Here is a 14,005-nt window from a genome sequence, read left to right as displayed (position 1 = left end):
TCAAGTCAAAATCAATTTTAAAAAAGATCAACTCTTAAGTTAGTAAAAATCATGTACCTTGACTGTCTAATGGAGTGGTATTTATAAGAATTTCCTTTTGAACCCCTACAGATTTGAATTTCCTCATATGATTTAAGAATATCTTGGTCTTTACGTGATTCGCAATTATTTGACATCTTTCGTTACCTCATAGATCTTTCCACTTTTTTGGATGATCATATTTAAATATATTTACTAAGATGTTTACTCTTTTGGCCCGATCACACACAACGCATGGGAAGGGGGGGGGGATTCCCAATCACACGACTTTGAAAGATCTCATTTTGAGATGATGGAGTTGGGGTGACGCAGTGCTTAACGCTCAGGCAATTGTGCCTCGACAGTTAGGTATGGGTTGTGCTCTTCAGTGCCATCCATTTTCGGGACTAGTTGATTTGACAGGTGAGTAGTTACATACTCCTTAGCGAATGGCCTGACAGTGCACTTCGGTTGATTGCGGATTTCAATGGCAACTCAAGCCCATGTTGTCCGAAATGCTCGTGGAGATTGTGGGAGACAGTACGTTTGAAAATTTTCAGTATTCACTTAGACAAATAATCAAGACCTACCTAATCATACATTAGCTCTAAGGGACTAGATTTTCCATCCCGTCCCAACAAAAGGAAAGAAAGGAGATAAAATAAATCAATAGATTTGTATTAGACAATCGATCTACTCTATGTTACCTAATTCATTGATACTAGTTTGAACTATGAACATTACAAATCAAACTAATTCACATTACAGTTCATATTGATTCATAAAATCAAACGAACCATCAACCCACCAAATTTTGATTCGATTCGACGAATTAAACAAATTTTTAATTGATTTGGTGAATCAAACCAATTTATTATATTTTTTTCATTGTTTATATTTAGAATTTGAATTATTATATAATTTGTTTTTATTTAACTTATATTTTCTTTACTTTATAATTATTCTTATAACTTGTATACATGAATTGCATATATGCCCAAGCGAACTAAACTAGCGAACTGATCTAGGGAACCAACAAACGGATTATCTCTACTTATCCCTACAAATTCATTTTAGAATCCAAACCATTGAACTTGAATTCAGATCAAGCAAACCAACAAATCAGGTAACATGGGGTTTACTTAACAACAACATTACAATAAGACTATAATGTGGACCCATATTTAGACCCTAGCCATCAAAGTGAATCGCAATGAGGATTGGCCAAGGGAGAGATGTTATCTACTCTTAGTTGAAAATACTTTTCTCACTAAGGTAGTAAGTTAAGTTTCCTCGTTGCCCATATATATATATAAAAATATATGATTGGATGTACATCACAAAATGTTAAAACTTCAAAAAAAAAAAAAGTTGTTAGTTTTAGTTTTGAAGTTGGGATTTGGTGACTATTCAATTTCAAATCCAAAAAGTTTGATTTAGAGTTTTTCCATAAAAATGTGGAGGAATTTGAAATATTACTATATCAGTGAGGCTAGTCTCTCATATTCATTTGTGCAAAGATTTATATTCCTCCTGGAAGATGTTGACCACAGATTGTAAGTAGGCGTTTGGATAGGATTCCTTGGCTACTTCTGACTCTTGCGGGGAGTTAGAAGTCGTTTGGATGCGTTTGTATGAACTACTCTTTCGAAGAGTTACTCCGCGCAAGAGCAAGAAATTACTCTTTATGAAGAAGTCAAGAAAACCTATTTCTCAAAACTCTTCTTGCGGGGAGTCAAAATCTAACGGTTCGTTTTACCAAAATACCCCTAACTTTATTAATTTTCTATGAAAATATTTCTAATTCATTTGCCCTTAAATCAAACAAAAGAAACATTTATTAATATTAATTTTTTTTTTTTAATTTTGAGTATAATGGATTTAAACACATTATATTAATATTTAATATTTAAAATATTATATTATATTATATTAATATTTATTATATTATATTATATTAATATTTATAGTTAAACACATTATATTAATATTTAATATTTAAAATATTATATTATATTATATTAATATTTATTATATTATATTATATTAATATTTATAGTTAAAATGTCAAAAACAATATAGTTTGAAGGCATATTATGACACTAAAAGACAGTCTGTCAATTTTTTTTAAAAATTGAGTATAATGGATTTAAACACATTATATTAATATTTAATATTTAAAATATTATATTATTTATATTAATATTTATTATATTATATTATATTAATATTTATAGTTAAAATGTAAAAAACAGTATAGTTTGAAGGCATCTTATGACACTAAAAGACAGTCTGTCAATTTTTTTTTTAATATTATGTCATATTATGTCAAAAACAGTCAGTCAATTTTTTAAAAAAATTTTAAGTATAATGGATTTAAACATATTATATTAATATTTAATATTTAAAATATTATATTAATATTTATTATATTATATTATATTAATATTTATAGTTAAAATGTCAAAACAATATAGTTTGAAGGCATATTATGACACTAAAAGATAAAAAACAATAACTGGTATAATATAAGGGTATTCTAGTCTTTTTTCTAGAAGTCATGAGAAGTCAGTATGGTTCCCAAACAAACTTCCAGCACAAAAGTACTTTTGCCAATTGATTGTCAAACGCCATTTCTGCACATAATTACTTTTCCAGCTCCTCCATAGAGTACTTCAGCTCCTGTTCTTTGGAAGAGTAGTTCTGCTCCTGGTATCCAAACATGCCCTAACTGATTTTGCTCAAGAGTCAAGAAGAGTACGAGACTAGGAAAAAAGAGAGCTGATTCTCTTTCAAAATTTTCTCGTTTATTTCGCAAAGGATGACGTATTTGGATGAGAAGAATAATCAATAAACTCATTTTCCAAGGTCAAATCAAATACGATTCTTTCAAAAACTGATCCTGTAAATCTCTTCCAATGATCTATACCCATCTGTCAATTTCTAACCTACTCGTTTTGGTTCTATTATTAATTAATTGTTGTTCTTATTGTACTCTCTCTCTCTCTTCAATATTATCTGCAAAACCTCTCTTGGTTCCCTCTCTCGCTTAACCAAGAAGGCCAAGGTCTGCTTCCCTCTCTGTTCTCTTGTTTGCTTTCAATTTCAGTTTAACCCAAATTTTATTTTCAGTAAATTTTTTCTTATTACCTGTTATCTCTGTATCTAGGATTATATTTTAAGCTCTAGTGTAAAACTTAATATCAATTTTAAGCTCTGAGATTCAATTTATATCTATTTTCTTTCTGGGTAACAAGGGCTGTGTATTATTTTCTGTCTTTTCTATTGTTAACTTCTTCCTTTGTATTTATATATTCAGATTTTGTGTTTGTGTTTCTACTTTGGGTTCAATAGGACTTTGATAGGAAATTTTGTATCAATTTTTGATGTGGATCTTTTCATTCATTTACTTTCGTGTTTGAGAAGAATTTGATATAAGATTTTGTTTTTTGATTATTGCTAGTGTGATTGAAATATCATTATTGATTCAATCTTTCTGATATTGTTTTAGATTTTCCTGGAGGGGGAGTAAATAGTAGTTGTAAGTTGTCACAATGGAGATTACCAATGTTTCTGAGTATGAGGCCATTGCCAAGGAGAAATTACCAAAGATGGTGTACGATTACTATGCATCAGGTGCAGAGGATATGTGGACTCTCAGGGAGAACAGATTTGCCTTCTCAAGGATTCTGTAAGATCACTCTTTTTTTATTTATTTATTTTTTTTAAATGTACATTCCTTTACAAGACCGGCAAGGCACGAGCATTAATCCAACTGTCACTTGGAAAAACACCATTGCAGAACACGATCATCGAGATCACTCTTTCTTTACAGTACCCAATACCCCAAATTTGATACTTGCTTATTTGATAACGTAAATTTTGATTTATCTTGTTTTAGATCTGGTTGGTCATGGCTTTTGAGAGATTCTTTTTGTTCTGATTTAAAAGAGATCCGTAGTTGATTGTTAAAAACAAAGGTTTTATGGGCTGGCTCCATCTGCAAATTCTTTCTTTCCCTTTTGTTTTGAGAATTATAAATAAAAGATGAGCAAGGTTTGGCTAGATTCTTGGCTCATCAGCTAAGCTAAAAGTGATCTTTGTGTTTATGGTATCATTTTCATACTAATACCCACTTCAAATGGAGTTATTTTAACTTGGGAGTTATTTAATTACTTTAGATTGAGCTTGTTTATTCTTTTGATTTCTTTATTTTTTTTCAATCTTAAATTGCTCAAGGGTTCGTACTGATGTTCTCCTTTGAACGTGCCATTCTAATTGTACAGGTTTCGGCCTCGTATTCTTATTGATGTAAGCAAAATAGACTTGACAACCACTGTGTTGGGCTACAAGATATCAATGCCCATCATGATTGCTCCTACTGCTATGCAGAAAATGGCTCACCCTGAAGGTATGCCACAGTTTCCTGGAGCTTTTCTTATCTCATAGTATTTTGCTACACTCTCTTCTTGTGTCTGGTGCAAAGTTTAGAAACATGAAATGTGTTTTAGAGTTGGTTAATGCCGTTGCTGACTCGGCTTGAAACTCAATAACGTACTCAAAACAATAATTTTTTATATGTATGTAGGGTTGTCAAAGGTAACACGATGTGAGAATGTTAAGGGGATTTTCTTCTTTCATTTTTTCCATTTTTCTTTTATTTATTTATTTTGGTTTTTAAATAAGTTGAGCCACCCAAAAGCAATTGAGTGGATGCAAAAGGTCTTATGAGTAATTAGCATTATTGAATGATGGGATTTTGTTAAATTATGACCCCAAGGGGATCAGTGCCTAATGGCCGAGAGGAATCTAAAATGGGTTAGTAATTGATCTGAATTTTGAATATTCAATCACCACTTATGGGTAATTTAATTTTCAAATGTCTAGAGTTTAGTCGATTATTCCTTTCTTCTAGACATTTAGAAAAGTTGAATCACCCTGACATAATGTTGGCTGATTCATGATTTGGTCGAGTCGATACAATTCTCAAGCAATAGTTTTTGAACCCTATAGTAGAAGCAAGAGAAACAAGAATCCTATTTTTAAACACAAAGTTTATTCTCATGCAGGGGAGTGTGCAACAGCACGAGCAGCATCAGCAGCTGACACAATTATGGTTTGGCTTCTCAACATCTATATTGCGTTACTGTTGTTATTGTAGTTGAGATAGGTCACAGGCTTCAATACCATGGAATCCAAAGTGAAAATTGTTCCTAATTTGCTAATTAAGGAACCAAAGACTTCTTTTAAACCCATAGTAGAGGAACAATAGTGTTGGACCCTAGATCTGTTTAATATAGTTGCTCATGATCCACCAAGTGGTGACAATAGCATTCATTTATGTCGCATTTGGTCACTTATATCCTGAAAAATAGACTTACCCATGCAAATCTTTACAATTGAATTTATATTACTCTTTATGTTTCTTCTACTGCTCTGCTTCAGTCCTGAAAAATTACTTTCAGAGAAACAAAGTCACTGATTTGAATTCAAAGTCTAAATCCTCACATTTCCTTTTGTGATTCTATCATGGTTAGTTTTTATTATATAAAGTAATGTGTGCGTCACTCGCATTGTTGTTTGTGCATGATTGGTTGTTCCAGACATTATCATCATGGGCTACATCCAGTGTTGAAGAGGTTGCTTCAACAGGACCCGGCATCCGCTTTTTCCAGCTCTATGTAAGCTCCCTCTAGAGCTCCTCTTTTGGTTACTATTGGTTTGTTAGGGTATTGAGTGGTGCATAAATTTCTGTAGTTTTTGTTGTGATAGATGTCTTGAATGTAGTTGGTGATTGATCACCAGGGATGCCAGGTACTCCAGGAAAGTATTGTGCACTTGTACCCAAAAAAGGGGGTCTCATGGACAATTTTAGCTGACCCTAAATCTTTGGAATAAGGGTTTGTTTTTGTTATTGGGTTTTGGGGATATATAAAACTCGTTTTAGGGATAAGGGAGAGTGAAATTAAACAGAAAACTAAGGCTTCAGGGTTCTGGAGATCTGGCTGAGGTATTGGGTGACATATACTTTCATAAAGATATGTAATAGTTTTCATCACATCTGTTGACTTATGCACTGCTGAACCACGTAATTCTTACTGTGTTTTTTTCCATAGTGGTTTGATGTAGAGCTTCATATTCATATTTTCTATACCATCAATAATTTCTCTTCAGGTAATGAAGGACAGACATGTAGTTGAACAGCTTGTTAGAAGAGCTGAAACAGCTGGCTTCAAGGCAATTGCCCTAACTGTTGATACTCCAAGACTTGGTCGCAGGGAAGCTGATATCAAGAACAGGTGTGCCTGAAACGTTGTTCAAACCAGTGGTCTCTCAAGAATCTGAATTTGTTAGTTAAGGAACCATAGACTTCTGAAACCAGTCGTCTCTTTAAGAATCTGAAGTTTCTTTTAATATGTTGTACTACAGATTTACTTTACCACCATATTTGACGTTGAAGAATTTTGAGGGATTGGACCTTGGGAAGATAGATAAGGTGACCACCAAAAAAATCTCGTGATTGATTAATCCAGAACGATGATTTTCTTTTCACGTTATTGTTTTGTTCATAATTTGTTTTGTGGGTTGTTGCAGACAAATGACTCTGGACTTGCTTCATACGTCGCTAACCAAACTGATCAATCTCTAAATTGGAAGGTGGGTTATGTGAGACAAATGGTTTTGCTGTGATGGCGATGTGGTTGTAATCGGTCTCCACACATAATATCTATATGCATCTGAAGATCCTTGAATTATGTTACTAAGACACCCTGCTGAAAGGATCTCTCTTGGGTTTGGACAGGATGTAAAGTGGCTTCAGACAATCACGAAATTGCCAATTCTTGTGAAGGGTGTAACGACAGCCGAGGATGGTAAGCAATTGGGATTGTAGCTATTTATTCCTTCTCCTGATAATAGTCTTGGAATCTCTTGTGATAGATGTCTTGAATCTAGTTGGTGATTTATCAGCATGGATGCACTGTACACCAGGAACGTATGATACACTTAAACCCAAATTGTTGGTAGTTTGGGTTTTTGGTGTATACATGCAATGTAAGTCATTGTTGAGTTACGAGAGTGGAACTGAACATTGAAACTAGGGTTTCAGGGTTCCAGACTCTAGAGATCTGTGAGAGGTATAAGTAGAAATCCAAGGCTATAATTTCTTTCTTAAATTTAGTAAATCACTCTCAATCTCATCCATTGTCGTAGGCACTGTCAAACCACATAAATCTAGTGACGTTTTTTCTTCTTCTTTCAATTAGATTGTCTTTGTGGTTTCATCTGGGGACCGACGTTCACAGAATCTTCAACAATCTTCCTTTTCATAACCTTTGCATGAACTATGCAGCAAGGTTAGCCTTACAAGCTGGAGTAGCAGGGATCATTGTGTCGAACCATGGAGCTCGCCAACTTGATTATGTCCCTGCCACCATCAGTTGTTTGGAAGAGGTACATCACGTTATCCTTACACGATTATGGTGAAACCATTTAAGTGAACTTGCATATATGTGAAACGGTATGTTAGAATTATTCTTATGTTACGAGTTCTTTTGAGGTAACTTCAGGTTGTTAAAGCTGTACAAGGACGAGTTCCTGTGTTCCTGGATGGTGGAGTCCGACGTGGTACAGATGTCTTTAAAGCACTAGCATTGGGAGCCTCGGGCATATTTGTAAGTGAATATATGAAATGATCATGGTTGCAAGGACCACCCCCTCCCTCCCTCCCTCCCAACAAAAAAATAAAATTAATCTTCTCCTTGGATCTTCTGTATTTTGATCTCAGATTGGGAGGCCCGTGGTGTTCTCTTTGGCTGCTGAAGGTGAGGCTGGTGTAAGAAAGGTACTCCAAATGCTTCGTGATGAGTTTGAACTAACTATGGCATTAAGTGGATGCTGCTCAATCAAGGAGATCACTCGAAACCACATCTTGACTGAATGGGACCGTCCTCATGAGCCTAATTATCCTCTGCCCCTACCCAAGTTGTAAGATGTCTTAGAATGCCAACAACCAGCCCTTGTAGTTGTCGCACTATACAATAATGGTTGTTGGGAATTTGCGAAATAAAAACAAGGGATATAAGAATTAATTATATTTTATGAAAATAATGGTTTCTATTAATGATGTTTTTTTTTTTTTTTTTTTTTTCCCTTTTTACAAGAAAAGGGAATTATTGGTCAGTAATTAGTTGGTGAGAGGATGAGTTTTAAATCCCAAGCCGTGGTATCAACACTAATAGACTTTAACCAATTTGTGGGCTAGCACCTTCAACACTGTTGAACCTATGCCCAACAGATATGTAAACTAAAGTCTCTGGGTCCTATGCTCCCTAGTCTACTACTCTAGGAGGATAATCACGTGTAAAAGCATGTGATTATCTTGAGCACACATGTGTTGCGTCGAGTTCATGGAAATACTAGTTAATGTCATGTAAGACCTATTTTCCCAAGAGAGAGTGGGAAGAGTAATCAACTTGTATCGTTTTGATGGGATCGTGACCATGGTTTTAAAATGTGTCAAAGACCAAGATGTATCGCCCGAGTTAACTTGGTATTGGAGTTGAATGAGACCAACTCACAATATCACTTTTTTTTATTGAGATTTAAGACACGTTCAATTTTTTAATTTTTTGAACAAGACGTCTCAAACGTATCGGAAAACTCGTCTGAGACGACTTGGTATTGGGCCAAGATGAGATGAGATGAGATGAGACGAGACGAGACGCAAAACCGAGTTTTAAAACCATGATTGTGACTCAAGTCCACGGTTGAATGAAAGAAGATCTCCGTAGTAGAAATGATTCTATTGGGGCAGATAACCAAAAGCATGATGCATACAAGAGAATTAAAATGGTCTTGAAGGAGTAGTGGTTTAAAATATTGTATCAAATTAAATGTTTCGGTTAAGGAAAAAATTGTTACAAAAATTGACCGTTACATTTGGGGTCAATGTTTCGTATCGGTCTTCATATATCATGTTCGTCCCTTCATATATCATCTCTTATTCAAAAGGGGGTGTTTTACCAATACAGTCCAGCATTTTGCAAAAATTACTGAAATCAGCCACTTTTTACTCTCCCTAAAAATAAAATCACGAGTGTAACCAGTATTATCAGGAGCCAGTTTTCTTCCACGTGGCGAAACACTGTGTTCAAGTTCAACTTCTCGTATATGAGAGAGAGAGAGAGAGAGAGTTGGGATGGGGGAGACGTTCTTTCAGGTAATTTTATCATAGTTAATTCTGTTTCCTTATTTATGTTTATTATTTGACAGAATAAGTTTATTACAACTCTTTCGCTCTCTCTCTCTGAACACTTTTCGCTATTTATCTAAATCAGGGACTAAATCATTAGGTTTAACTTAATTTGATCCTTCAATGCGTATCCAATCCATCACTGATCTTTGTATGAGGCTTCTTTCAATCGTTAGGGTTGCTTTTGCTAATTATGCGTACAGAGAGAGAGTCTCCCCTTACTTAATACTTACATCTAATTTTACTTTTACTTAACATCTTGACACTTCTTCCCTACAAATGCATTTATTGTCAAATGACATAATGCCCCCTCTCCTCCTGCAGAGTTAAAATTAAACAAATAAAATAAAAATGGGGTGTTTTTATTACACCTGTTTGTTGTGGCTTCGAATGATCTTTTTCTTGAAATCTAGATTTTTAGTGCATAGTCAACTTTTCTTGAAAATAAAAAATAAAAAATTTGACCCCAACTTATTTGTAAATGATCATCATGGTTCATCATGATTTGAATATGGTGGGATGATAGATGGTGTATTTTTCAAAGGTGTGATAATTAACGGCGTGGTGACCGGATCGTTCTCGTTATTGTCATAGACATTATATATGGGATCTCTATGTGCAATATTCCATGCAGTGCTCGCATCACTCTTCGTATCCATATCATTGTGTTAATCCAGTTGCTTTGATTTGTTGATCGGCACATATTATCTAGGAAGGAACTTGCAATGAAACACACACACACACAAAACAAAAAAAAAAATCAACCCTAAGGAACACCACAGCCAACCAATTTTACCAAAACTTCTTAACTTTCACAATATCATTTATTAATCAAAATTCTTCTTACATTTTCTAAAAAATCAATTATCTGTAGGGAAAAAACCCCTAAACTTAAGTTAAGATATAAAATCCATAATGAAAATTTTCTCAATGAAAACATTCTATCAATCTCTTATATTTTCCTGATATCCTCTTTCCCTGCTTCCATCATATATGGTTAATAGTTCCTTCTAAGATTTTCCTTTATTTCTTCCTTAATAACTTAATACGTTGCTTTAAATATTAATTGTGAATCACCTCATCTCTCGAGACATCCTCATTGATAATTTTTGCTCCATATGCAATGCCAATGTCAAATCTATTGATCATATTCTAATCCATTGTAGTTTTGCTAGAGCCATCCGATCTAATTTTATCCATCTTATTGGTAGTGACCGACTCTTCCCTAATTCCATGTTTTTTTTTTCCTTCAAAAGTTGGATTTCCCTTCCTTTTAGACCGCACAAGTGAATTTTGCGGTGTCTTCTTCCATTTGCTGTATTTCTGGGTTTTTGAGGGAAATGAGTTTAAGGTTTTGAAATTATTTTTTGGGAGGGGGGAAGCATGTTATAGAATTTTGTGGTTTCTTCTTTGAAGACTTGTTCAGGTGAGATTCTGTAAGTGGTGCTGACAGCTGATATATAGTAAAGTGGTTGTGGTTTGTTCTTCTGGTTTTCCATCTTTTTCCTTTTTTTTTTTTTTTTTTTTTTTTTTTGAAGTTAGGATGGTCTCTTCGATCTTCTTGTTTATACTTGTCAAGATGTTCAACGTAAGACTTGAAGCTCTTCGTTACCAAAAAGCATCCTCTGACTCAACTCCAAGTGGAATGGGTTCAAATAATATATATATATGCATGGGTCAGGTTCGGCAGCCAACTTTGGGAGCCAAAAATTTTCCTATATGGGTTAAAAGTTTTGGATTGGGATGATTTTTTTGTGAGGATGGTCTCTATGGTGAGGAGATCATCCTAAAAAAAGATCAGCCCATTTTGAAACTTCTAACCCCATCAAAAGTGATTTACAAATTAACAGTAAAAATCGACAATCCACAATTCTTCAGTCTAAAGACATAGATAGGGATCTCAAATATTGACTAAAATGCATAAATGCCTCCGTGACCTTGGTCTTTTCTAACAGATCATTGCAAAATGACCTCAATACTCTCAACTTCAACTAAAAATAAAAAACCTTTGATTTCTATTCCCAAAGTCAGTCATCTTCAACATCTTGAGTATAAAAAAAAATTACCCCAATCCTGCACCATAGGACTGATCTACTTTAACATTCAAACTTAAAGAACAAGATGTATTTTTGAAATGGAAGATAATATTTTTTTAAAAGAAAATTTTAGGATTTTCTCTAAAGGGATTAACATGAGGTGCAAAATGATGGATTGAAGATGAGGTTAAATAGATTAAAATTAATTTTTGAAAGAAATTTAAGAGTTTGAAGATGACTGATTTTAGGACGAAAGTGGAGGATTTTTAGTAACGGGTTGAAGATGGGGGACTTTAGTTTATTTCTTGTTAATGTAGAAAAGAAGAACAAGGTCAATGGGAGAGTGTCATCAGTTTGAAAACTTAAGGGCTTCTCAAATATTCACCCAAATGTGGAGGGGTATCCAATCAACAAAAAATATTGGAGAAGGTGGGTGGGATGTTATCAGTTTGTAAACATAGGGGTGTCTCAAATATCCACCAAAAATTGAAGGGACATGCCATCGATTTGAAACCAAAGGGGTGTCTCAAATGTCCATCCAAAAATTGAAAATGTCCTGTAATTTTTAAAAATTCTTGTCGGGGCAGGTTCCCCCATTGTCCCCACTGTAAATCCACCTGTGTGTAATTATGTTTAGGGGAACACTAGCAAGCAATGCATTATGTTATGCAGTTGCTACCCTGCTAAACAACAACCAACACCTGGAAACTGGTTCATATTGTTGCTCAACAAAAATATTTATCTAAAAATCTTCATTATCAAACCAGATCCAAAAATAAATGGACATCATAGTGCCCATCAGTCCAAAAAACTCGAACATAAATCCTATTGCACTGGAAAAGTGCAAGCAAGAAAAATTGCATTTTTGCAGACAAATCTCAACAAGACAATGAAAATCGGACTCTGCTTGAACAGAAAATCAAGTACTTAACCAAAAACTGTTACCAACAACTCTTATTAAAAATCTCCAGCTACTTTACCTGAAATTTAACTATGTTGTTAGATTCTTTTGAAACTCATTGTTCTTCCTTACTTTCTTTTCATCAACAAATACTTAATAGCAAAAGCAACACTGCTTCTTTCCATATGATAAAAGGACACTGGACACTAAAATTATTATTTGTTTTCCTTTTATCCGTCTTTGACTCTTTGTTACCTTTTCCTTCACGAAACTTTTTTCTGAAAATTTTTCCATTTTCTTAGCCCTTCTTGTATCTATGACTAGATATTATCACAATGCTCTAATATCTGCACCAGAATCTATATTCTTTTTCTATTACTTTAGGAATTAGGATGGAGGCTGAACAATATTGGAAATAAAGCATTAGGATTATTTGCCCCGGACAGATCAAGGACTGAAGTGAAAACCTCCAGAACTGCTAAATTTTTATCAGATTAAAGAGTGCAGTCTCTGCAATCAAGATTAAGAAAAGCAGTTTCCCATTTGTGTGATAGAACTATAAAGAAAACATAGATTTTCTTTGTAGCATTATACTCATCTCCCTCATACACTAGTATACCCTACTCTTTCCTATATTTTATTCATCACTCTTCAGGATAAAAGAACTCTATCAAGTGGTAGCATGGGAATTAGTGATCATGTTTGGGACAAGGCTTTGATGATGATGACGATAATGTTCTGTGGTTGATAATATTATGAAGATTATTATTTCCCAAGGTTTTATACTTGAGGTTGGTCACGGTTGATTGTCAACCATGACTTTGTTTGTTCCTTGCTTACCTACTAAGCACGCAGTAGAGCTAGACAGGATCAATTGGTTTGGATAATTTCCTTCTTTAATGTGGAGTTCTGGTCCTTTATGTTGGGCAGTGCAATGTGGCCTTGTTTGTTTTGCTTTTATTTATGTTATACTGTCTTGGACATGTGGAAACATGTCTAAGTTAGCTCATGAACATGGGCATGCTGGGTACGTGCAAGTAGCTGATTGGATCTAATAATACCACTGCGAGAGATGGGGTGGGATCAAGAGAAGATTTAATTGGGATGGAGGGGGTTGGAGGGAATCAAAGGAAGATTTAATTAAACCCATGTGCATGTATGTACATTAGTATAGGCATGCTTGCTGAATTGCCTGCATTAATTTCCCTGCATGTTTCTTCTTATCCCAGAGTACAGGAATGCAATCCTTTCTGACAAGATTGGAGCATGATTGTATGATTCATTGATTATTCTTTTTACTCCACATGGGCAAACAAATCTACCCATGTGGACGACACGTGGAATCTAATCGGATTGTGATATATGTTGGCTATAGATACTTTTTGTTATGCTTGTCATGTTCTAAGGTCTTAATTTTTCCGGCTTCTTGTTCTGCCATCCCTACACATACACACATGCTTACAATTATTTTCCCACTCTTTTTAAGTTTTTTATTGTTATTTTTCTTCACCTTGTGAGGACACATGGAATCTAATCAGATTGTGCTGTGTTGGTGCTAGATACTTCGAGAGTTTATATGTATCTCATTTTCTGTGCTTCTAAGTTTTCCAGCTTCTCGTTCTACCATTCACATGCATATATTATTTTTCCCCTGTTTAAGGTCTTGTTATTTTTCTTAATTTTTATCCCCTTTCAGTAGTTTATCTCATGTAATCTGGTCTCCGCTTCATAATATGCCATCATTTAGCTTACATATTCAATATGATGATATATGGTACGACTCTGATGTGCCTCGTT

At 34.4% G+C, this 14,005-nt stretch overlaps 1 protein-coding gene across 3 annotated transcripts; it reads left to right on the top strand.

The window, feature by feature from the left end:
- Positions 1-2,780: 2,780 nt before the first annotated feature.
- On the top strand, positions 2,781-8,140 carry LOC147392473 (glycolate oxidase 1-like). Of its 3 annotated transcripts, none has more exons than XM_086459529.1 (12): positions 2,781-2,922; positions 3,530-3,709; positions 4,305-4,429; positions 5,088-5,134; positions 5,622-5,699; positions 6,193-6,317; positions 6,448-6,514; positions 6,613-6,675; positions 6,821-6,890; positions 7,370-7,470; positions 7,587-7,691; positions 7,805-8,140. In XM_086459529.1, the coding sequence occupies exons 2-12, from the start codon at positions 3,573-3,575 to the stop codon at positions 8,006-8,008; spliced, it is 1,122 nt and encodes a 373-aa protein (XP_086315655.1). In that variant the 5' UTR covers positions 2,781-2,922; positions 3,530-3,572; the 3' UTR covers positions 8,009-8,140. The 3 variants fall into 3 exon arrangements, with proteins under 3 accessions (XP_086315655.1, XP_086315656.1, XP_086315654.1); XM_086459530.1 differs by having other exon boundaries at positions 2,862-2,886; XM_086459528.1 differs by lacking the exon at positions 2,781-2,922 and adding an exon at positions 2,929-3,085.
- Positions 8,141-14,005: the final 5,865 nt, after the last annotated feature.

This window comes from Akebia trifoliata, chromosome 11, assembly GCF_017979445.1.
Source record: "Akebia trifoliata isolate Shusen 1 chromosome 11, ASM1797944v1, whole genome shotgun sequence".
NCBI classification, from domain to species: domain Eukaryota; kingdom Viridiplantae; phylum Streptophyta; class Magnoliopsida; order Ranunculales; family Lardizabalaceae; genus Akebia; species Akebia trifoliata.
This window is presented reverse-complemented; position numbering and strand designations above follow the sequence as displayed.